The sequence below is a fragment of the Leptopilina heterotoma genome, unplaced genomic scaffold (genome assembly GCF_015476425.1).
Source record: "Leptopilina heterotoma isolate Lh14 unplaced genomic scaffold, ASM1547642v1 Lhet_209, whole genome shotgun sequence".
NCBI classification, from domain to species: Eukaryota; Metazoa; Arthropoda; class Insecta; order Hymenoptera; family Figitidae; genus Leptopilina; species Leptopilina heterotoma.
The window spans coordinates 1,508,244-1,531,592 of record NW_025110924.1 but is presented as its reverse complement, the minus strand read 5'-3'; the positions used below and the strand labels follow the sequence as shown (position 1 = coordinate 1,531,592).

Sequence of the window (23,349 nt, the reverse complement as noted above, 5' to 3'; positions counted from 1 at the left end):
ATGTTATTTTATTTTTTAACGATTAATGCCCTTTGAATTTTAAACATGGCCGACCTTGACTGTAATGGCCAACCTGGACTACAAATTTTTTTTTTTTTAAATCTTTATAACTTTTTCATTTTTAAACCTGTCAATTTACTTTGTACAGAAAAAATGTTCCTATTAAACAGGACTTTCCAACCATATACTTCAATTGTCCAAATTCATTTTTAAAAAAAAGTTATAAACAAAAGTCAAAAAGGTGGCCGACCTAGACTATGTTCCCCTAATAAAATTTAATTATTTTTAAAAGTAATAAAATTTAATTATTTTTAAAAGTAATAAAATTTAATTATTTTCAAAAATTTTAATAAAATTCATTGCAACTTTTCTTAATTCAATAATTTTTATAACTATTATTTTAATAAAATTTCCCAAAAGAATTGAATTATTTAAAAGCAATTTTGATAGATTTTCAATTACTTTTTAATACAATTTTAATCGAATTCCTCGAAAAATGTAATTATTCTTAAAAATTTTATTAAAATTCGTCGAAAGAATTCAATTTTTTAAAAACTTGTTTAAAAAATTATAAGATTTCAATTTTAAGAAATATTCAATTATTCAATAAATTATCTGTTTCTATTTAAATAATTCAATTCTCGTAGAATTTTCTAATAAAAATTGATTTAAAAATTGATTTCAGTAAAAGTTTTAGATAATAATTGAATTTTGGAGAAGGTACTAATAATTGCAATTTTTTTTAGAAATTAATTGAATTTTGTAAAAGTTTCAAATTAAAATATTTGAAAATTTGAATTTTTCATACATTTAATTAAAAATTCTATGGAACTAATATTTTTTCAAAAAGCTTAATCGAAATTTTAAAAAATCATTTCAAGTTTTTATTTTCGAATGTATATTTAATTGAAGAATTTTCGAATACTCGAAATTTCAGGTAAAATAGTAACAATATTCTTATAATATAAAATAATGATTTTATCAGTCGGTTAGCTTTAATTATTTTAAATTATGAAGAAATCGATTTCTTCATGTTTTACAAAAATATTTTTATCAGCTATTGAATTTCAAAATGTTTGAATTTGAAATTTTTGAAAATCATAATTCTTATGAAAAAATAATAGTAAATAAATATTTATTTAAATAAAGAAGTTATTGGTGTTTTTGAATAATTTTACAATTTTTATTACTTCTTTTAATTTTAATTTTATTTTCAAAATATTATTTTTATTAACTAAAAAATTAATTTTTATCTAAATATTCGTGCACAAAAAATATTTCGTTCAATAAAACGTTCAAAACTTTGTGAAAATGAATAAAAATTTTAGTTTCGTTATTTTTATTACCTAATAATATAAACTATAAAATAATAATGATTTATTAATCAATATCTATAAATAAAATCATATTTATAGTCTATTATTAAACAAATTGTTTAATAAATTATTAATAATATTAGTTTAGTGAGCGAGGAAAATTTTATATAATTCTATAATAAAGTTATAAATGAAGGAAATTTATCTCATATTGAAATTTCGTATAGCCAATTAATTAACAGATTAATAATTAATTGGGTTGGAAGAGAATGGATTTGCCTCGAATTTTTTTTGTTCGTTTGTTATTCACATGAAACGATTATATAGAAAAAATAATAATGAGAGAGAGGGAGAGTGAATGAGAGAAGGGAAGATGCGAATTGGAGGCTGAAGTTGAGAGCAGTTTTACGATATCCATGTCGTAAACGAGATAGTTAAATGCAGACAAAGAATTTTTATATGAGCATCAGTTTTGATATTTTATTTCGGGTTAATTTAATATTTTATGCGGAATAATACACTAGTTCGCTTAAATTCCGTCTCCCCCTTTTTTTCTCATTATATACTTCTAAATATTATATAAAAATTGAAATATAAACGAAAAATATTTTTTTTCTTTTTTTTGGAGGGTGAGGGGAAATTGTTAATTCAAATAAATCCAATAAAATATTTAAATTTGGAGAATTAGGTAGAGATATAATTTTCTTTTCTTTCTTTGTTGATAAAAAATGAAAAATAATTTTTTCTTTATACAAAAACAGTATAATGTTTTGTATTATCTATTATCAAAATAATAGGGGAATTAATTTTTCAGCAGAAAATTTTGATTTAATAATAATGAACAATTTTTAAAATCTAATAATTCGAAGTAAAATGAGTAGATTTTAATAAATTTTTTTTTATTTGTTTCAGATTTCTTGAGGAAAATTAATTTTATCAAAATGAATACAAGTTCCTTGTTAGTCAAACGAAAAGGAAGTGAAGCTGTGATTTGCACATGGATAATTAAATAGAATTATTTTAGAAATATTGGAAAAAAATGGTAATTATGAATTATTAATAATAATAAATTTTTAATTTTGCAAATTATTTAGTTCTTTTCAACGGTTTTAAATTTTAAAGTTTATTAAAGTATATATCGGTTAAGCGAATTCGTTATTAGAGTTGGATTTTCTCTCTCTCTTTCTCTCTCTCAACGATATATATAGATAGATAGTTGAAATCGGATTAAGAGGCCATCGAAGCAGTTGTTCAGGGAAGGAAAGGGGATCAAAGTTTACTGGTAAAGTTTCAAACTCCATCAAGCCAGGAAACCCTCAAACCAAGCTTTAGGTGTTCAATTGGTCAGTTCATTTTGGTGATCCCGCTGGACTCTAATTTATCACAAGTGTTGCAATAAATGTCCTATTCTATATTGCAATACACGTTTCATTGGGCTAAATGACTCGTAAAATTTGCAATTAAGCAAAACCACATCATTTTGGTTAACATTTTACAACCATTTTAACTTTATATATATATAGAATATTTATTGTTCTTCAATTCTACGGATTTATTTATTTCCCCATTTACCAACAATTTATTTATTTTATTTACCAAAAAAAAAAACACATTTGTACAGTTTACTTGAAGCACTTTGTATCTTTTTAATTTAAAATTTTGTTTTCAATATATAGTCGCAATATAATTTAAAGTTGTATAAATTTTTTTCTCCTACATTATAATGAAGTGTCAATATTCTGAAAGAGCATTTTCAATACAAGAAAATTTCAAACAGCAAAGTACTGTTGTACAATACTAAAAGCTATTCTTAGAAAAGTTTCCATTTCGGCAAAACAATATTAAGCACGACGACAAGATGAATGTAAAGTTAGATGAAATTGTTACCTGCTTCCAATTGAATCACTTAGAACAAATTCAATCTCTACTTGAGAACATTAAGAAAGTTTAAAAGGAGAAGATTTCTCCTTACTTCAATCGACTTGTAATTATATCAGACAGTCGATTGCAATTTACGTCAATTACTTTATAATTTCCTTATACACTATATTATCTCTCTTTCTCTCTCCCTTTCCCCCTCTCTCTCTCTCTCCCCCTGCGCATTATTCTCGATCTTTGACGCAATAAACAGTGAAAGAAAAGAAAATATATTTTTTTATATCTACTTAATTACAAATTTTCACTGAAAAAATGTTTCTTAGAAATTTTAAACCATTTCAAATTATTATAATAATTATTATAATAATTATTCTAATTATTATTACAATTATTATAAAAGTTTAAAACTCGAGAACACTCGACCCGACTCGGAATTTTTAATTATTATTATTAAAATTATTATTATAATTATTTTTATTTAATAGTATTACATTATTATGTTTTATATTTTTATTATTTTATTATATCTACAAATTTCTACGAAGTATTAATTTATAACTTAAAAATTAAAAATTTAAATACTTCCAACAAAGAATTTAGAAAGAAGAATTTAAGAATTAAGAATGGAGAAAATTTACATCTATTTTACAAGAAATAATTTCTGTTTTCCTAGAATTAAAAATCGATTTCACAATAAACAGGGAAGTGAAATAAAAAAGAGAATTTTTTTTTTAAATTGCGCACTTTCATTATATAAAACGTCAATTATATTGTAATAATACCATTTTATGAAAATTGGGGGAAAAATTTGAATGTAAATTGAAAATTGAAAATTAATCGACAATTTAATAAAACTGGCCATTAAAAAAACTGTTCATACATATATTTTTATGCTAAAATATTCATTAATTTTACGGTTTTATTAAAACTCTGTAGGTTAAATTATTTATCACCTGCCCCCTCCTTCTTTATTACTTGTCCCTTTTATTTTTTTTATGAAAAAAAAAATTTCTACAGCAGATAATTCTTTTTATTTTCAACAACTTTTGATCAAAAAAACATAAAAATCTGTGACATTCGAGCATTTTTACCAGCATTTTTTAATTAATTTTATTCATAGTCTATTATTAATAGTATTGGTAAAAACAGCGAGAATAATAATTGTAATAATAAAAAAAATAATAATAATAAAATTATAAATTTAAAAATATAAATTATTGTTTTTATTATTATTATTATTTTTTATTATTTTACCAAAATAATGAGAATAATAATTATAATAAAATATTAAAAATAATTGAAAAGTAGTGATATAAAATAAAAAATGTGAAAATGTGAAAATGAGTAAATGGAGGAAATCTTTAGAAGGTTTTGGAGTAATAAAAATTGATTTTTCGTTGAACAGTAATGGGAGGAGAGAAGTTCTGGTGGACATGGGGAATGGCACGTGGAACCGTACCAAACACAAGCCTTCTGATTGCATCTGAGGGAACCTTTTGGAACGCCTCTACCGAACAAGAGGCCTTTAACGTCACAGGGAACTTAACTTGGTACAACCCCGGTAATTTCTCCGAGGAGAAACATGATTTTCTCCTCATGATAGTGACCGCCAGCTTTCTCGCCCTTCTCATTCTAATCACCATTATTGGTAAGTAATGTTTCAACAAAAAGAGAAAAAAAAATTACTTCACTCTCAAGAATTTATTTTTATCTCATCTTAAAGTTACGAAAATTTATCATTTTTAAAAAGAATAATGTTTTTTTTTTTTAATAAAACGTCCTAAATACGTGATTTTAATTATAAAATTATTACGAAAAAAATGCTTTGACAAAAAACGAACAATAATAATCATTTTTTTTAACAATTTGTAAAAAAACATTTTTCTAACAAATTTTTAAAATATTTTCGCCTTGAAATTTTATGATAAATTTTTCTATATTTCAAACAGAGAATTTGTAAGAAAATATTCTTTATTTTAAACAGAAAATTTGTAACAAAATTTTTTTATATTTTAAATAGATAATTTGTAACAAATTTTTCTATATTTTAAATAGAAAATTTGGAACAAGTTTTTCTATATTACGAACATAAAAATTTTATTGTTTTCTTTGTAAAAATATATTCGTTTTCCTTAAAAGTTGATTATAAACGTTGTAAATTGCATAAACGTAATTCATGTGAAAAACTTTTAGTAAAAATTGTGAAGAAAATAATTAAAAACCGTTACAATAGTTTATTGAAAATTGAAAATTCAGTTAAATATTAATATTACTAACAAGTTTTAAACATGAATAAATTTTATTTTCAATATTTAAATAAAATAAAATTATTATTATTATAATAATGCAATAAAAAGGAAATAAAATAATAGAATATTTAAATTACAAAAATCTATTATAGACTTTATTTTAATGACGTAGAATATAATTAAAAACATTGATTAGTTTATTTACAACATTTGTTTACCCTCCATTTACAATAAAAATTTATTATCGTAACGAGTATGAAAAAATAACTTTTTTAAAATACGATGAAAAACAAAAAAATATAAAAGAATTTTCTTCTTTTTTCTTGAATCAAAGAGAATTGAGGGCTAATTAGAATTTAATAGCTTAGCGATTATGCAGACAATTCTCTACCATCCCGAGAATTTCTATTCAATAACCAATTACTGTTTTATGAAAGCAATTTGACACCTTCATTGTTCGCCAGAAGATATTGAATGGGGAAAAGGAAAAAAAAATATATGACGATGCAAAAATTCAAAAAGAGAAAAAAAACTAATAGTATAGTCACACAATAAATAGTTATTTAATTTGTATATTAAAAGGATGAATAATTATTATGTCATAAATGCTATTTTATTAACAAGTCATTTATTCTCTAAAGAGAAATAATTTACAATGTTACTCGAACTTTTTAACGTTCGAATAGCGATATTTTTTATTACTTTTTTAAATTTGTATTTTAATGGGAAAAATTGTTTTGCCCATCGAAAGAATTACTTTTTAATTACAGAAATTAATTTTAAATTACAAAAATTAGTTTTTAATAGTAAAAAATAATTTTTAACTGACAAAATTAATTTTAAATGACAAAAATTAATTTTTAATTATAAAAAATAATTTTTATTTGAGAAAGTTAATTTTTAATTAAATAAATATTGTTTTTTTTTACTTTATTGTCTACTTCAGTACAGTGATTTTAAAAAAAACTTCATAAAACACAAGAAAGTAAAATATTTAACCTAAATTTTTTTTATATATATAAAAATTCTCGAAGGTTGAATGAACTGTGAACGACGCGAAAAAAAAACTGTTCTAAAGTTTGAGTAGAAGTTCTAACGTCGTTGTTTCTTGCAACGATATAGAGCACCAACTTCCTGGAGTCTTTGGAAGAGCAAAAGACTGTTCGAGTAAAGAAATTTCGCTAGAGTTCTCACTGGGGAGTTTCCTTTTTACAATTTTTTTTTTGTTTTTATTGTTTTTTTCCTCATATTCTCCTTTTCCTTGTTGATTCTCCTATTCCTTCTTCTCTTTTCGTTTTTAGTAAGAAAAAAAGAAAAAAAATGAAATAAAATTAAGAAAAGAAAAAAAATTCTATCACTTTTTTTTGCTAAAGTGTGAAACATAATTTTTACAGAAAACTTCCTTGAAAGTTGAAAACAACACTTATTCACTCTCATATGGAGTCATTTTCACCATAAGTGTCTCACTATTTTTCATTATTTAATCACACTCTAAATTTTCCCTGGACATTTTAGTTTTTTTTTTTAATTTTTATTTTTAAGAAAAATTGAAGAATATAAATTTAATTTTGGAAGTTAATAAAAATAAGAAAATCATAATAAATAATGTTAAAAATAAATAAATAGAAGAAGTAGAAAAATAGTTAGTTCTTTTTATTTTTTTTTAATTGTAGTCTTTGAGGAATAAATTAAATTTTGGAAATTAAGAAGAAGTAGAAAAATTAATAGAACAAAACAATGTGTTATATTTTTAGATAAATATTATTATTTGCTGGTGAATTGAATAAATAATAATGAGGAAAGGAATGTGAAATAGTTTTGTTAAAATTTCCTTGGTTTGATAGAGTACCTATGGAATTTATAGTATGCAGTTACAAACTCGATTGAGTCATCTCAGATTCTCCTGATTAATGTATCCCTTCACGCTCGGAACTCCGTAATTATGTATTCAAAGAGATAACAATCTGATTGATATTGCATTTGTGCAAATTCAATCTTATTACGCAACACTTGATTGAACCAAAATTAAATTATTTCCTAATATTTCCAAGAGTTTCAATCATAATTAATTGTATAAGAAAATTAAATAATCATACAACGTCAAGTGAAATTCACTTTCTCGATATTAAATTTCAAATTATTAATTGCTTTCAATTAATAATGGGAAAAAGTAATAATAATAACAATAATGAAAAATTGAAAATAAATAGAGTAAATTAAAAATATATGTATATTAAAATAAAAATATTGAGAATTAAAAATAAAAAACCGGATTTTTAATTATTTTCAATTTATTTGATTGGATTAGAATATTAAACAATTAGAATATTATAATTATTAGAATTTTAGAATATTATAATTATAATTATAATTATCCTAATCGGATTATTATAATTAGGTATCCCGATCAGAATGTTATTATGCTAATTAGAATATTGTATATATTTAACATAATAATAAATACTATAATTATCATAATCAGAATATCGTACCTAATATTATCATAATTATAAAATTTATAATTTTAATTTTTTAGATTATATTTAATAATCAGAACGTAATCATAACAACTTTTGTAAAATAATTTGCGCACTTTTTTTTTTTAAAAAGTAATTTCAAGACAAGAGAAAGTGTAAACGTCTTGGGAATTAATTAGTTGAACCTAGAGAATGTCGCTCGTCTTATAAAGAATATTAATTGTTGAATGTTGTACTGCATTTTTCTTGTTTAATTAAATAGCAGCAGTGTATATACTATATATACATATATACACATAAGCACAAGAATAAGCGAATTCCGAGGAAGGAAATTGCACGCATTAATTGTCCCACAAGGTCAACACTAATGAGGGTCTTCGTTCTTTGAAAATTACGTAACTGGATTCAACTTCTTGTGACAACTATTATCTTGTAGTAAAAACATTAATTACAAAGCAGTCCCATATTTTGCTTTTTTGTTATTCTGGACCTCGATTTCTCTCTCTCTCCCTCTTTTACTCTCTATCATTATCAGAGAATCTGTTCCAACCCAATTATTCATTGATGAGAAAAAAAGAGTATTCAGTACCTTCCAGCTGAGTAGAAATATATTTTTTTTACTCATTAAAAATTCAAAACAATATTCAATAAGAAAAAAGGATCATTTGTCATAAATAAGGAGAATTGGGAGAATTATTACACTGATGGAAAAATTTATTTGATTTAGATGAATACTTACTTGTCGATTATAGAATAAATTTTTATTAATTTATATTCTACTAGTTGTAAAAAATAATTTGAGATCAATTTACTGTTTCTTATTTTAACAATTTCATAAAAATTCTCGGACATAAGTAGTAAACGATGATTTTGGTCAGACAGGACATTCAATTTACTGGTTCATTAGATAATTTTACAAAGCCTCGGATATAAGTAGTAAAAGATAATTTTAGTCAGACAAGGTATTCAATTTACTAGTTCATTAGACAATTTTATACAAATTTTTAGCCATAAGTAGTTAGAGAGGATTTTAGTAAGACTAGATATTTAATTTACTGATTAATTTTTAAAATATCCCGAAATCTCACACTTAAGTAGTAGATGAAGATTTTAGTCAGACAAGACATTTAATTTATTGTTTTATTAGATAATTTGACAGAAACTCTTGAAAGTAAGTAGTAAAAGTGGATTTTAGGCAGACAGGATATTCAATTCGTAGTTTTATTTTAACAAATTTACAAATTGTCGAATAATAAGTAGTAATAGATGATTTTAGTCAGACCAGACATTCGATTTACTGGTTCATTTTCTAATTTAACAAACTTTTGGTTATAAGTAGTAGAAGAGGATTTTAGTCAGACATTAGATTTAATTTACTATTTAATTTTTAAAACATCACAAATTTCCTGTATAAGTAGTAGAAGACGATTTTAGTCAGACAAGGTTTACGATTTATTGTTTTTTTTAGATAATTTGATAAATTCTCGAAAATAAGTAGTAAAAAATGATTTTAGTCAGACAAAATATTTAATTCTTTGATTTATTAAAAAAAATTTACAAATTCTCGGACATAAGTAGTAAAGGATGATTTCAATCAGACAAGGTATTTAATTTACTGATTCATTAGATAATTTTACAAATTTTTGTCCATTAGTAGTTAAAGAGGATTTTAGTCAGACAATATATGTAATTTACTATTTAATTTTTAAAATATCACAAAATCTCATGTATAAGTAGTAGAAGACGATTTTAGTTAGACATGGTATACGATTTACTGTTTTATTAGATAATCTATAAATTCTCGAAAATAAGTAGTAAAAATGATTTTAGTCAGACAATGTATACGATTTACTGTTTATTTTTAAAAAATTTACTAATTCTCCTGCATAAGTAGTAAAAGAGGATTTCAGTCAGACAGGACATTCAATTTACTGGTTCATTAGATAATTTTAAAAATTCTCGTGTATAAGTAGTAAAAGAGAATTTTAGTCAGACAAGACTAAATCGAATAATGCCTTGTCTAAAATTCTCTTTTACTACTATTATCACTTTACTACTATTACTAAATAATTTTACAAAATCCTCATGCATAAAGAATAATTTTATTTTTTATTTTTATTTTAATTTTTTTTCTCTTTATTATATTTTTATTTTTAATCAAGAAAACAGTAAATTCAAATTTTAGAAATAATTTTATAATAAACTAACAATGAATTACAAATTTTGAAGATAATAATAATTAAAAAAAATAATAGTGAGTTTTGTAAAGAAACTATTTTGTTAATAATTTTTTTAGAATATTAACAAGCAAAGTTTGAGGGAAGACTCGAGTGAATTATGTTAATATTGCTGAATAATAATTTTCAAATATCTGATGTTCTAGTAGGAAATTTATTTTTTCTTTTTAAGTACAACGTGTTAAAGAACAAAGACACAATGCAAATCTGCCTTGTTCTGAATCTCTCGTTTTAATCTGAAATTGGCGTTGCTGCATTAGACCGATAAGACCGGCAAAATCAATCACTCATGTGAAATTGAACACGATTTCACTATATCCATAAAATTCGTAATGGATATTCAATATATATGCATACATATTTTTTCAATTTATTGACATTAAATTTTATTTTTTCAAACTTTTCAGTTTTCACCAGCGCTGAAATATTTATTGCATATTATTATTACTATTATTATTGTATTCTTCATTTTATTTAGTAAATTTTTAAAAATATTTAAGTAGAAAAAAATTTTGTTCATTTTAACGTTCGGAACTTTAGAAAAATGATTTGTTCTTTTATTTTTCTAATTAATTTTTTCTCTTTTCTTAAAGTGTAAAAAAATAAAATTTTACTTTATTGTTAAAAATTAATTAAATTACTTTTTAAATTAATTATTTTTTATTAAAATTGCTTATAGATATTACATTTAAAATCATTATTAATTAATTAAAGAGAAACAAAGAGTTCGTTTATTCAAAAGCTGAAAAAAATTTATAAATTAGTTGTAATTCTGTTTTTAATAGAAATATTTATACTGAGAAAAAATTTCATTAGCAAATTTTCTCTCGCAATTCATCTCGCGTAAGTATAAAAAACCAAAAAGATAAATATTCGTCTCGCAGAAACTGCTTTTGAAACGTCAGTTGCATTTCAATTTTCATGAATTTTTTTCTATTCTTCTTTCTACCTCTTTTTCTTCTTCTTTTGCATGCGTCACAAGTTCTCGATTCTCGCTAGTTTACTTATACAGTTATGTATAGGATTAAGGAAATTTCATCAGTAATATATTATTGAAAAAAGTATAATGCGGAAAAACATTCTCAAAAAAAAAAAACCACCCGCGATGAAAATTTATACATATTATGTATGTATATACAATACGTATAAATGAAAGAAAAAAAAGAAAAGAAATAAAAAAAATACTATTCGAAATTCGCTGTGTATCGAATAAAAATATTTCAAATTTCAAGAAATAGGGAATAATGTAAAATCAATTTACATCTGCATATATGGAAAATTATATATATATAGATATATAAATGTTTTTTTTTTATAAGAAAACCGTAAAATGAGAAAACATTCTTCTCTCGAATAGAAGCTCATTTTACACAAGAGTATTTAAAATTAAGGAAAAATATTTTTACCCTGCAAAGGAATATCTTACAAGCGATCTCTTTTATGAAATATTTAAATACTTAAGCTATTTTTTTGCGGAAATAAGAAACGATTCGTAGATGTTTTATTATAATAATATTTCTCCAAGTAGTCAAGAATTAATTAGGAAAAAAAATTGTCTAAAGAAACTGCTCGTCTACTACTTAAAAACGAGAAATTAAAAATGTTTATAAATTAATTAACTTCTAGTGACTATAAACATTCAAAAACCTTCGTTTTAATTGTTGTTTAAAAAAATAATTATATTACAATTACTTGTGTTATAATAAAAAATATTATAACAAATATAAACATATAGTAGGGGAATGTAGTCAAGGTTGGCCTACTGTCTAGGTAGGCCACTCGCGTTTTTTTGTCAAGTTCACTAGCGCCACCTACGCGCATTTTTGTCGAAGCTTGTCTTAGTGAAACCTAACTTTTTGTTCAATTACATTTTCGGAAAATCGAAAATTGTGTTTTCTGTGACGTCGGTACAAAAAAAGCTCAAAAAAAGTTTTGTGCATAATGTGAAAAACCATTAATAAAAGATAAAAAACAAATTGAATCGTCAAGGCAAGTATGCAGAAAATTTGTGGGACTCATGGTTGAAAGGAAAACAAAGTAAAAAATCGAGTCCCGAAACGTATCTCTTTATGGTTACAGCAATTCGGTAATGTTACTTACTGTCAAGGTCGGCCACTATGTGTTTAAAATGCGCAAAGATGAGGATGAGCTACTTCATTTGCAAAAACTGCAATTCTGTATAACTCATAATATAATTGATCATCTTATTAATATTTTTATTTAATTTTATTAATATTTTAGTGCAAAATTTTTTTTTATTTATATTTATTTTTTTATATTGTTTATTGTTATTATTTTGTTATTTCATTAAGTTACAAACTGTAAACAATAAAGAATCAATTTTCCGTAACTCCAAACATGTTATTTTATTTTTTAACGATTAATGCCCTTTGAATTTTAAACATGGCCGACCTTGACTGTAATGGCCAACCTGGACTACAAATTTTTTTTTTTTTAAATCTTTATAACTTTTTCATTTTTAAACCTGTCAATTTACTTTGTACAGAAAAAATGTTCCTATTAAACAGGACTTTCCAACCATATACTTCAATTGTCCAAATTCATTTTTAAAAAAAAGTTATAAACAAAAGTCAAAAAGGTGGCCGACCTAGACTATGTTCCCCTAATAATAATATAATCCTACAGTAATCTGTAGGATTATATTATATTATTATTATTACACTGTAAAAAAGGGAGTTAAATTTTAACTCCCCGGGGGGTCTATAAAAGTCGCACCCATTGGGGAGTTAATGCCAGGGGAGTTAAATAAAGAGAGTTAAAATTTAACACCCAAATGCTAACTCCCCCATGGAAAAAATAACTCGCGCGGGTGTTGAATGAAGGGAGTTAGAAATTAACTCTCTTTTGGAGTTGATTTTTAACTCAAAAAATTTAACTCCCAACTCCCGAGTCCGTTAACTCCCTAAATTTTTTACAGTGTACTATATCTTTATATTTGCAAGGTAAACCTTATGAAAAATTTTTATTTTGAACTAAATGAAATTTACTTGCCAAAAATAAATTTTTATTTGAGTGTATTAACTAGCAACTGTCAATATAAAAATAATTAATTAAATTAATTAAAATGATTAATAAGTAAGAAATATCAAATTTTTATGTATAAGTAGTAGAAGTAGATTTTAGTCAGAACAACTCCTTTAATTCACTGTTTTATTGGATAATTTAATAAATTCTCGGAGATAAGTAGTAAAAGACGATTATATTCAGACAATTATTGTCTTATAAGGGAATCTTACGAATTCTTCAAACTTAAGTAGTAAAAAACGATTTTAGTCGGACAAAAAAATTCAATTAATTGTTTTATTTTAAAAATTTTACAAATTCTCTGTAATAATTAATAAAACATGATTTTAGTCAGACAATACATTTAATTTACTTTTTTATAAGATAATTTGACATAAACTCTCGAAAATAAGTAGTAAAAACAGATTTTAGTCAGACAAGACACTAAATATACTGTTTTATAAGAGAATCTTAAAAATTCTTCAATTTAAGTAGTAAAACAGGAATTTAGTCAGACAGGACATTCGATTACTAGGTCATTAGCTAATTTAACAAACTTTTGGTTATAAGTAGTAGAAGAGTATTTTAGTCAGACAATATATTTAATTTACTATTTAACGTTAAAAATTTCATAAATTCTCATACATAAGTAGTAGAAGAAGTTTTTAGTCAGACAATGCATTTAATTCAGTTTTATTAGATAATTTGACAAAAACTCTCAAAAATAAGTAGTAAAAATATTTTTAGTCTGACAAAATATTCAATTTATTAGTATATTAAATAATTTTACGAATTCTTGAACATAAGTAGTAAGAAAGTATTTTAATCAGATCAGATATTCAATTTTCTGCTTTTAACTATTTTAATTTTAACTATTTTACAAATTGTCGAACAATAAGTTGTAAAAGGTGATTTTAGTCAGACAAGACATTTGATTTACTGGTTCATTAGATAATTGAACAAATCCTTGGATATAAGTTGTTAAAGATGATTTTAGTCAGACAAGACACTAAATTTACTTTTTCATAAGAGAATTAAAGAAATTCTTTAACTTAAGTAATAAAAAAGGATTTTAGTCTGACAAAATATTCAATTTATTAGTATATTTAAAAATTTTACGAATTCTTGAATGTATGCAGTAAAAAGTATTTTAGTCAGACCAGATATACAATTTTCTGTTATACTTTAACTATTTGACAAATTGTTGAACAATAAGGAGTACAAGATGATTTTAGTCAGACAAGACATTCGATTTACTGGTTCATTAATATCTATTTAAACAAGTTTTTGATTATAAGTAGTAGAAGAAGATTTTAGTCAGACAATACATTTAATTTACTGGTTCATTATCTAATTATCAAATTTTTGGTTATAAGTAGTAGAAGAGGATTTTAGTCAGACATTAGAATCTTACAAATTCTTGAACACAAGTTGTAAAAAAGGATTTTAATCAGACAAAATATTTGATTCTTTGTTTTAGTTGAAAAATTTTACACGTTATAAATTATGTTTTTCTGTGATTCTAGTACAAGATTGTATTAAGTAGCAAAAGTGAAATTCAGTCAGACATTTTCAATAAAATAAATAGAACGATTATTAATTTTTTTTAAATCAATTTAACTAATTGAATAATTAATAACAAAGTAAAAAAGTTTAGAAAAATATTTTTTTCTTCCAAACACAACAATTTTTATAGCAAAAATTAAATATTTATGAATTTATAAATATAATATAAAATGTCGAGAATAAATTTTTATTTTCTAAAATCACTTATTTGTTATCTGCTGTCTATATATAAATATATAGATATAATAGTGATGTTAATTATATATACTTCTCGGGCGGCTCATTAAACTTCGCGTTGATGCGGTTTTCAGTACCCCCAGAGAGATAATTTGGTCAACTATAAACTTTGCCGGTATTGTGTAACTTATGCGAGTGGCATACGAAGTAAGAGAAGAGACAGAGCTTGCAATTAAGTTCGTATAATTACCCTATCTCACCCCCTCCTCTCCCACCTTCGTCTCCTCTCACAGCCCATACCTTGCAACTTGAATTGTACTTTGAAAATTTCTCTTTGAGCAATGCAGATTTGTCCTTCATGCATAAACGCAAGAGACGCAATGAAACATCACATACTATTCATAAAATATATTTTTTTCAACTTTTTTTGTTTTTTTTTTAATTTAAAAATTTGTCTTCTTGTTTCTGTAAAACAAAAATTATTCAATTCAAATTCAAATTAAAATTCCTTCGAATTTCCGTCGTCGGAATTACGATTAGAAATTTTACTTATACGGTGGAATTCCGCACCAATTATTAGAATTAATTTAGAATTCATTTTTTGTTTATTATTGTTGTAGTAATATTATTATCAGTATTTTTTTCAATAAAAGGAAATAAAAAAGAATAAAAGGAAATGAATTATTATTTTTCCGGAATAAAAATATTTTATCTGTATAAATATTTTATAACTGAGCATTTTTCTTTCTAGAAATAAAATTTTTTTGATTTCATCAGCAATGAAAAAGTGTGGTGCTTTTAAAAAAAAATAAAGAAAAATTTCTGTGATTTTTCATTCATGAGACTTTTGTATGTTTTTTCCCTAAAGAATTTTGAGTTATCGTATATAGAGGAGTGCGGGCGTATAATTATAATATGATTTATGATTTGCACTCGTTATAGTATAAGAGACTCTTGGGTATAATGTTTATGTGAGTCAAATTATTATCAATGTCCTCGGCGACCGATGTAACTTAATTATTTTCTCGCAGGGAGAGGGAGAGAGAGAGGGAGGTCAGTTACAATTTTCAGCCAGAGGCAGTAGGTAATATCAAGCAAAGGATGGGTCAATTTAATTAAAACTCAGCCAACCTATTTGTTAGTCTATTTCAAGATATAAACGCTTGTGTATAAGGATGTATATCACGCCACGAAGCAACGACCTTGAAATTCGTTTATTTACTTTTAATTATCATGAGAAACATCACGAAACTGAGTTTTATGAATTAAAACGCAAAAAAGTACTTCTAATCTTTCCATTTCTGTGATTACTGAATTATGTCAAAAATTGTAAACTTTCTATTGAGTGAAATTTTTCTTTTCAATCAAAATATTCTAATTTATATTGAAAACAAAATGTATTTGATTTTAATAAATCGTTTTCTGAGTGTGTCAGTAGAAAATATAAACTTTAAAACACAAGAAAATGTGAATTTTAGGTCTAACAGTACTAATCAAATTTTACTAATTTTAGTGTCAGTAGTAAATATTATTAATTTTTATTTCAACGAAATTCTTTACCTTCCCCTCAATTTCATTATCAGTAGTAAAGATTTTCAAGTCAGACACTGTTAAAATGATTTCCTTTATTTTAGAATAGTTAGAGTTCAGTAGTTAGAGTTTTGAAGTCAGTCTATACTTATACGATTAAAGAATTGTTAATTTTTTTTTGTGTCTGGCGATAATTTACTTTTACTACTTGCGATATTATTTCTACGTTTATTTTACAATAAATTCATAATCTAGCTTTTTTGTTTTTAATTTTTCTTGTATTTATGCCTCAAAACTTTTTCAGGAATATATTACTGTGTTTTGACTTGTCAGAATGCATATTCATTAGGGTTAATTTGCAAGTTTTGTACAGAGGGTCCACTGTTCCTAAATATATCAACATTTGACGCTTGTGGCAAGCCGCTAGGCACCACTTCTAGTTTCTCCGGACTTAACAATAATAATAATCTTAACAAAATAATTACTACTACGGTAAAAAAAACTATAATAACAATAATAATTAATATATTAAATTAATTTTCCTTTTTATAATAATTCAATAAAAATTACGTTTAAATCAATTGTAAAATATGTTTCATTCACACATTATTTTTTTGGTTGGCTACATATTTTTGGATTAAAAAAAATTTATCTCAGTGTAAACCCCTTTTTGAAATTAAACAATTTATAAAAAATTGTTATAAAACATGAAGAAATCGATCAGTCCGAGTCTTCGACTCGGTGCAATTGATATCTTCATGTTTTATGAATAATTAAAAATGACCAACTGATAAAATCATTATTGTATCATTTATATTTTTTATAGAAATATTGTTACTGTAAATTATTCAAAATTACTTTCATCATTTCAATTCAATTATTGTTTTCTAGAATTTTTAACCAAAAATTCTTCTTTAAATTAATTATTTTTAATAATTTTTGAAAAATTTCTTTGAAAATTTTCAAATCCTTTTGTTTAGGTATCATTTAATTTTAAGAAATTTCATCGATCATTGGAAATTCTACAATTAAATATATTATATGAAAATAAAAACTTCAAATAACTTAAAAAAATTCAATTACACTTTTAAAAAAAATTAAATCTACACTTTCAGTTAAAAGTATGAAACATTCAAACATTCAAAAATTATCATTTGAAACCTTTTCAAAATTCAATTATTTCTAAAAATTCAAGCTATAATACTTTCTCTATAAATTTTAATTAGTAAAAATGTTTACTAATTGGAATTGGTGACTGACTTTTTGCTGTTGAATTAGTAAATTTTACTATTAAATTTGTAGAAATGACTATTTATTAGTAAAATCTGCTAATTCAAAAGCAAAAAGTCAGTCACTAATTCAAATTAGAAAAAATTTTTATTAATTCAAATTTAGAGTTTAATATTCAATTATTATCTAAAAGTTTAACTGAAATTCATATTTAAATCGATTTTTATTAGAAAATTCTACGAGAATTCAATTAGTTAAATACAAATAAAATGCAAATAAATAATTTATTGAAGAATTGAATGTTTTTTAAAATTGAACTCTTATAAAGAATTTTATCAACATATTTTTAAATAGGTAATTAAAATTATTTTGACGAATTTTAATCAAATTTTTAAGAATAATTTTATTTTTCGAGAAATTAGATTAAAATGTATTTATTTATTTGAAGAAAACCAAGCCCAAGATTAAAATTGTATTAAAAATAATTAAATCTCTGTAAAAAATTTGAATAAATTGAGAAAAGTTTTTGAAAATAATTGAAATTTTGACAAGAATATTATAAAAATTTTTGAAAATTATTGAATTTTAGAGAAAAATTTTATTATTTATAAAGATATTTGAAATTTTGACTATTATTTTTTTAATCTTTTGACTATAATTGAATTTCTGCGAAGAATTTTATTACTTTTGAAAATAATTAAATTCTTGTGACGAATTTTTATAATATTTCTTTTTAAAAACATTTTAACTAATTTAAATTTAAGAGTTTAATATTCAATTATTACCTAAAACTAACTAAAATTCATATTTAAATCAATTATTATTAGAAAATTTTACGACAACTCAATTATTTAAATACAAAAATAAATAATTTATTAAAGAATTGAATGTTTCTTTTGACGAATTTCAATGTTTCAATTTTCGAGAAATTAAATTAAAATTGTATTAAAAATAATTGAGTCTCTGTAAAAAATTTTATTGAATTGAGAAAAGTTTTTGAAAATATTTAAAATTTTGCCAAGAATATTATAAAAATTTTTTGAAATTTTACTTTTGAAAATAATAAATTTTTGAGACGAATTTTAATAATATTTCTTTTTAAATAATTGAATTTGTTTGTGAAATTTTATTGAAATAGTGGATATTGAATATAATTGAATTTTGATAAATTATTGAAATTAATTAATTTTCTACGAAGAATTTTATTAAAAGTATTTTCAAAGAAATTTAAATTGTTAAAAAGAATGTCATTAAAATTTTTGAAAATAATTTAATTCTTTCAAGAAATTTAATTAAAAATGCTTTAACAATAATACTTAAGTTCTAATAAATAAATTATAAGAAGGCTTTTTAAATTAATTGAATTTCTTTGATGAATTTTAATAAAATTTTTAAGAATAATTACATTTTTCGAGAAATTCCTTTAAAATTTGTATTAAAAATAATTGAAATTCTGCGATGAGTTTGATTATTTTTGAAAATAATTGAATTTCAAAAAAAATTCTTTATATTATGAAAATAGTTGAATCCCTCTAAAAAAAATTTGATGATTTATGAAAATAATTGAATTATTGCGAAGAATAATTGAATAAATAATAATTGAATTTATAAAGAATTTGTAGAAAAAAGAATTCCTGGGAAATTTTTATTATTCAATTAATTCATTTAAAATTGAAAGTTTAGAAAATTTTAAATTACAACCTTCTGAAGTTGATCTATTTATGAAAATTGTAAACGCAACTCTTTTAAAAATTGATCAATCCGATCAAAATTCCCTCAATTTTCCAGATTTTTTCAAGGTTTATAAAATTTACTAACATTTTCAGGTTTTTTAGTTTTCGTGGCAACCCTGAATTCGTTGCAATTTAATACCATTGAATTATATCAGTGTAAATAAACAAAAATATTTTTATGAAGAAAAGAATAATAGACATAAATATAAAATTCTATTCCGTGAAATGTACATAATATGATTGAATATGGTTTTGAATTATTATTGTTAATACGACATCTTATATAAATTATCCCGATTTGAAAATACATAAATCGCGCAATATAATTTAATGCCATTTGGTAATACGCGATAAAATGAAATTTGTCCCCGTTCCCACTCTCATTGGAAATTGTGGCATAGAAATTGTTCCCAGCAACATTTGATCCTAATTGTAATATTCGATCAGGAGTTGAGTGAAATATTTCTCGTACATGAACACGTTTCCCTTGGGATCACGTACATAGATGTATGCATATATATATGTATGTATGTATATTTTACAGAGAGAGAGAGAGAGTGGGAGAGACTTTTGTGTGACTACAGCATTGATCCTAAGCCGTTTGCATGTCATCCATGAAATCTCGTAACGCGTTGCATGAATTTATGCCTCGAATAACGGTTGGCATAACGATTCAAAGAGCCGTTAAACGTTAGTGATGGTCGGTGTCGATCGAAGACGCAAAATGACCACAAAAAGGGCCCTCAACGTTTGAAATTCTCTCTCTCTCTCTCTCTACTATCTCGATTTTACTCTATATTTCGCTTTCACTCTCTCCCTTGGGTTTTGCCATTGCTGTGACGTCATACACACGTTCTTTTTGTCAATGTGCAACGACACAAGAAGCAGGTCACTCGTTCCTCCAGCTATCCCACTTTCCATTGTATTATTCCTTTCAACAACAATCCACTCTTTCTGTCTGTTTACGAGAAAAATTACCTCCGTATATATTCTCACTCTCACAGCTTTCTTGCTCTCTTTTAAATTTATAACTCAATTTTTTATTCACACACATTAATTGTGAAATTAAATTAAATTTTCCAGCAGACACTGAGAAAAGTTTATTTGAATTAAATACTATTTTATTTGGATCAAAACTTGAAATATCTTTGCCTTACAGTCATATATATTCAACTTTATAATTGAAACATATTTTTTGGTTCGATTTATAGGGGAAAAGAAGTGTTATTTTAACACTAAAAGTAGTGTTAAAACTACACGCAATATTTTTAACCCACACTGTGTGATTCTAACACTCAGATTATTTGTCAGATTTATTTGTCCTGTCTGACTTAAAGTTTACACTTTCTACTGAAATTATAACGGGAAAGATTTTATTGACAGTGTCTGACTTGAAATTTACTTTTACCACTGAAATTGAAATTTAAATGGAAAACCAATCTTCCGTCTGACTATAACTTAGTTGTACTGCTTAACCCTTTGAGAACCAGTATTACTTTCAGTCAATTTGAACATTTTTTGCTACCTCGTGTGCATAATTTGTCTATCATCAAATAAATATTTATTTTTGTTAAATAAATTTTACTTGTATTAAATGATTTTTATTATTTAATAATTTAATAATTTTAATTTAATAACTTGAATAAAAATTATTTAATATACAAATAAAATTGAATGGTGTTTGTTTCAATTACTCAAGTTAATAGTAAAGAATTTATTTCATTTTAATAAAACTTATTTGATTCAAGTAAATTTTTCTTCATAAGTAATAATAGTTATAATAATTAAAGTAATAATAATATTAATAGTAATAGTTCCAGTAAAAGTAATAGCAAAAGTAATAGTAATAATAGTGATGAACTACTTGTATAAATCTAAAGTTTCCTTTATATCTAAAAATGTTAAATAGTTTATTCTCTATTGCCAAAATTGTTCACTTGAGATAAGGATTATTCAACGTTAATCTAGAATTCAGAAAGAAGGAAACGAGACTTTATCCTAATGTTCCTCTTGGGTGTTTGAGTGGTTTTTGAAGGAGGGGAGATGAGGAAAGATTTGTGAGACGATATACGGGTTTTCACACGTTTCTGGCATCACACACAGACACAAATAATGTCGTAGTATACGAAAAGAGAAATATAGAGTGAGAGAGAAAGAGAGGATCTCAAACGTGAAACGTGAAAGTGATGAGACTCGCGAGACGAGGGTTCCGAGGATATGAAAAAGGATCGAGAGCTGAAACAGAGCATAGGGGACAGGTTAAGAAAATGGCAAATGTACGAGAATAAAAAAAAGGAGAATGAAGAAACGAAGGAAAAAAAAGAACCCCGGGAATCGAATGAGACATAAAAGCTGTAACCAAGGAATGCAATGGATATCAAAAAATTTTCTTTCTCCTTTTTATGACAGACTTTCTTTTCTCTTTTTATAATACCGTACAAAATGAGAAGAGGGAGAGAGAGAGAGAAAGAGAGAAATAAATATAATTCAGTTCTCTATATAAATTTTACTGTCGATTGCAAATATTCCGCTAAATCGTTTATCATTTTATTTTTGGCAAAATACTTTCAAATAAATATAACTATGACAGATAGCTATATTCTCAAAGAAAATTGAAATTATTTCACTTCAGTATTGAGGGAAAATAGCAACATACATTATAAAAAACTACGTATATTTTTATATATAAATTAGTGAATTATAATAATATAATTTATATATTATTTATTATTCATAATAAATAAATACTGGGGTCTGACTAAAAGCAGATTTCTATAAATAAGATAAAATTTTACTTAAAACAAAAATTCTTCTTTAAATCGATTATTTTTAATAGTTTTCGAAAAAGTTCTTGGACAATTTTCAAAGACATTTGTTTACAATATTAAATTTTACGAAATGTCAATTATTCTTAAATTCTTCAATTAAATAAATATTAGAAAAAATAAATTTAAAATTTAATTTAATTTAACTTTAAAAAAAATTAATTTAATTTAAACTTTTTCAAAAAAATTAATTTCAAAATTCAATTATTTCTCAATAATCACGCTTTTAATATTCAACTACTATCTAAAGTTTTAACACAAATTCATGTTCAAATAAACTTTCATTAGAAAATTCAACTAGAATTAAATTATTTAAATACAAAAATAAACAATTTATTGAATACACTCTTAACTTAAAAATATCGAAATGCAACGAATTGATACCAAAAATGTAGATTAAATCATAAATTGATGCAAATTTTTGTTATCAATTTGTTATAATTTCCTATCAAATTGATACATTCAAGAAAATTGTGTAATTGAATGTTTCTTAAAATTCAATTCCCATAAAGATCTTTATCAACAAATTTTTAAATAATTGAATTCTTTCGACGAATTTTAATAAAATTTTTAAAAATAATTACATATTTCGAAAAATTTTATTAAAATTGTAATAAAAATAGTTGAAATTCTGCGATGAATTTTATTATTTGTGAAAATAATTTAATCCCTAAGAAGAATTGTATTAGTTTTAAATAATATTTAATTTTTCCAAAATTATATTTTTTCGTGTTTTTAAATAAAATTCTTCTATAAAATGCATTATTTTTAATAATTTGTGAAAAAGTTCTTTGAATATTTTCAAATTCATTTGTTTACAATTCAATTTTACAAAATTTCAATTATTCGTAAATTCCTCAATTAAATATATATTAGAAAATAAAAACTTCAAATAATTAAAAAAAAAAAAAATTCGCAAATAAACATTCTCAAAAAAAATTAATTTCACAGAATTGTTAGTTGAAAATGTGAAACATTCAGATTTTCAAAGATTTTAATTTGAAACCTATTTAAAATTCAATTATTTCTAAAAATTTACGCTCTAATGCTTTCTAATATTTAATTATAATCTAAAATTTTAACTGAAATATATTTTTAAATCAATTT

General features: G+C 23.6%; 1 protein-coding gene across 3 annotated transcripts in view; it reads left to right on the top strand.

Moving 5' to 3' along the window:
* The window catches only part of LOC122501383 (5-hydroxytryptamine receptor-like), a 210,035-nt gene that overhangs the window by 45,304 nt on the left and 141,382 nt on the right, over positions 1–23,349 (top strand). For 2 of the 3 annotated variants that reach the window (XM_043610789.1, XM_043610787.1), the window contains exons 2-3: positions 2,229–2,358; positions 4,600–4,842. In XM_043610789.1, coding sequence (XP_043466724.1) covers positions 4,602–4,842 — 241 coding nt within the window. In that variant the 5' untranslated portion in view covers positions 2,229–2,358; positions 4,600–4,601. The remainder of the gene's footprint in view (positions 1–2,228; positions 2,359–4,599; positions 4,843–23,349) is intronic. The other variant, XM_043610788.1, reaches the window with a different exon arrangement.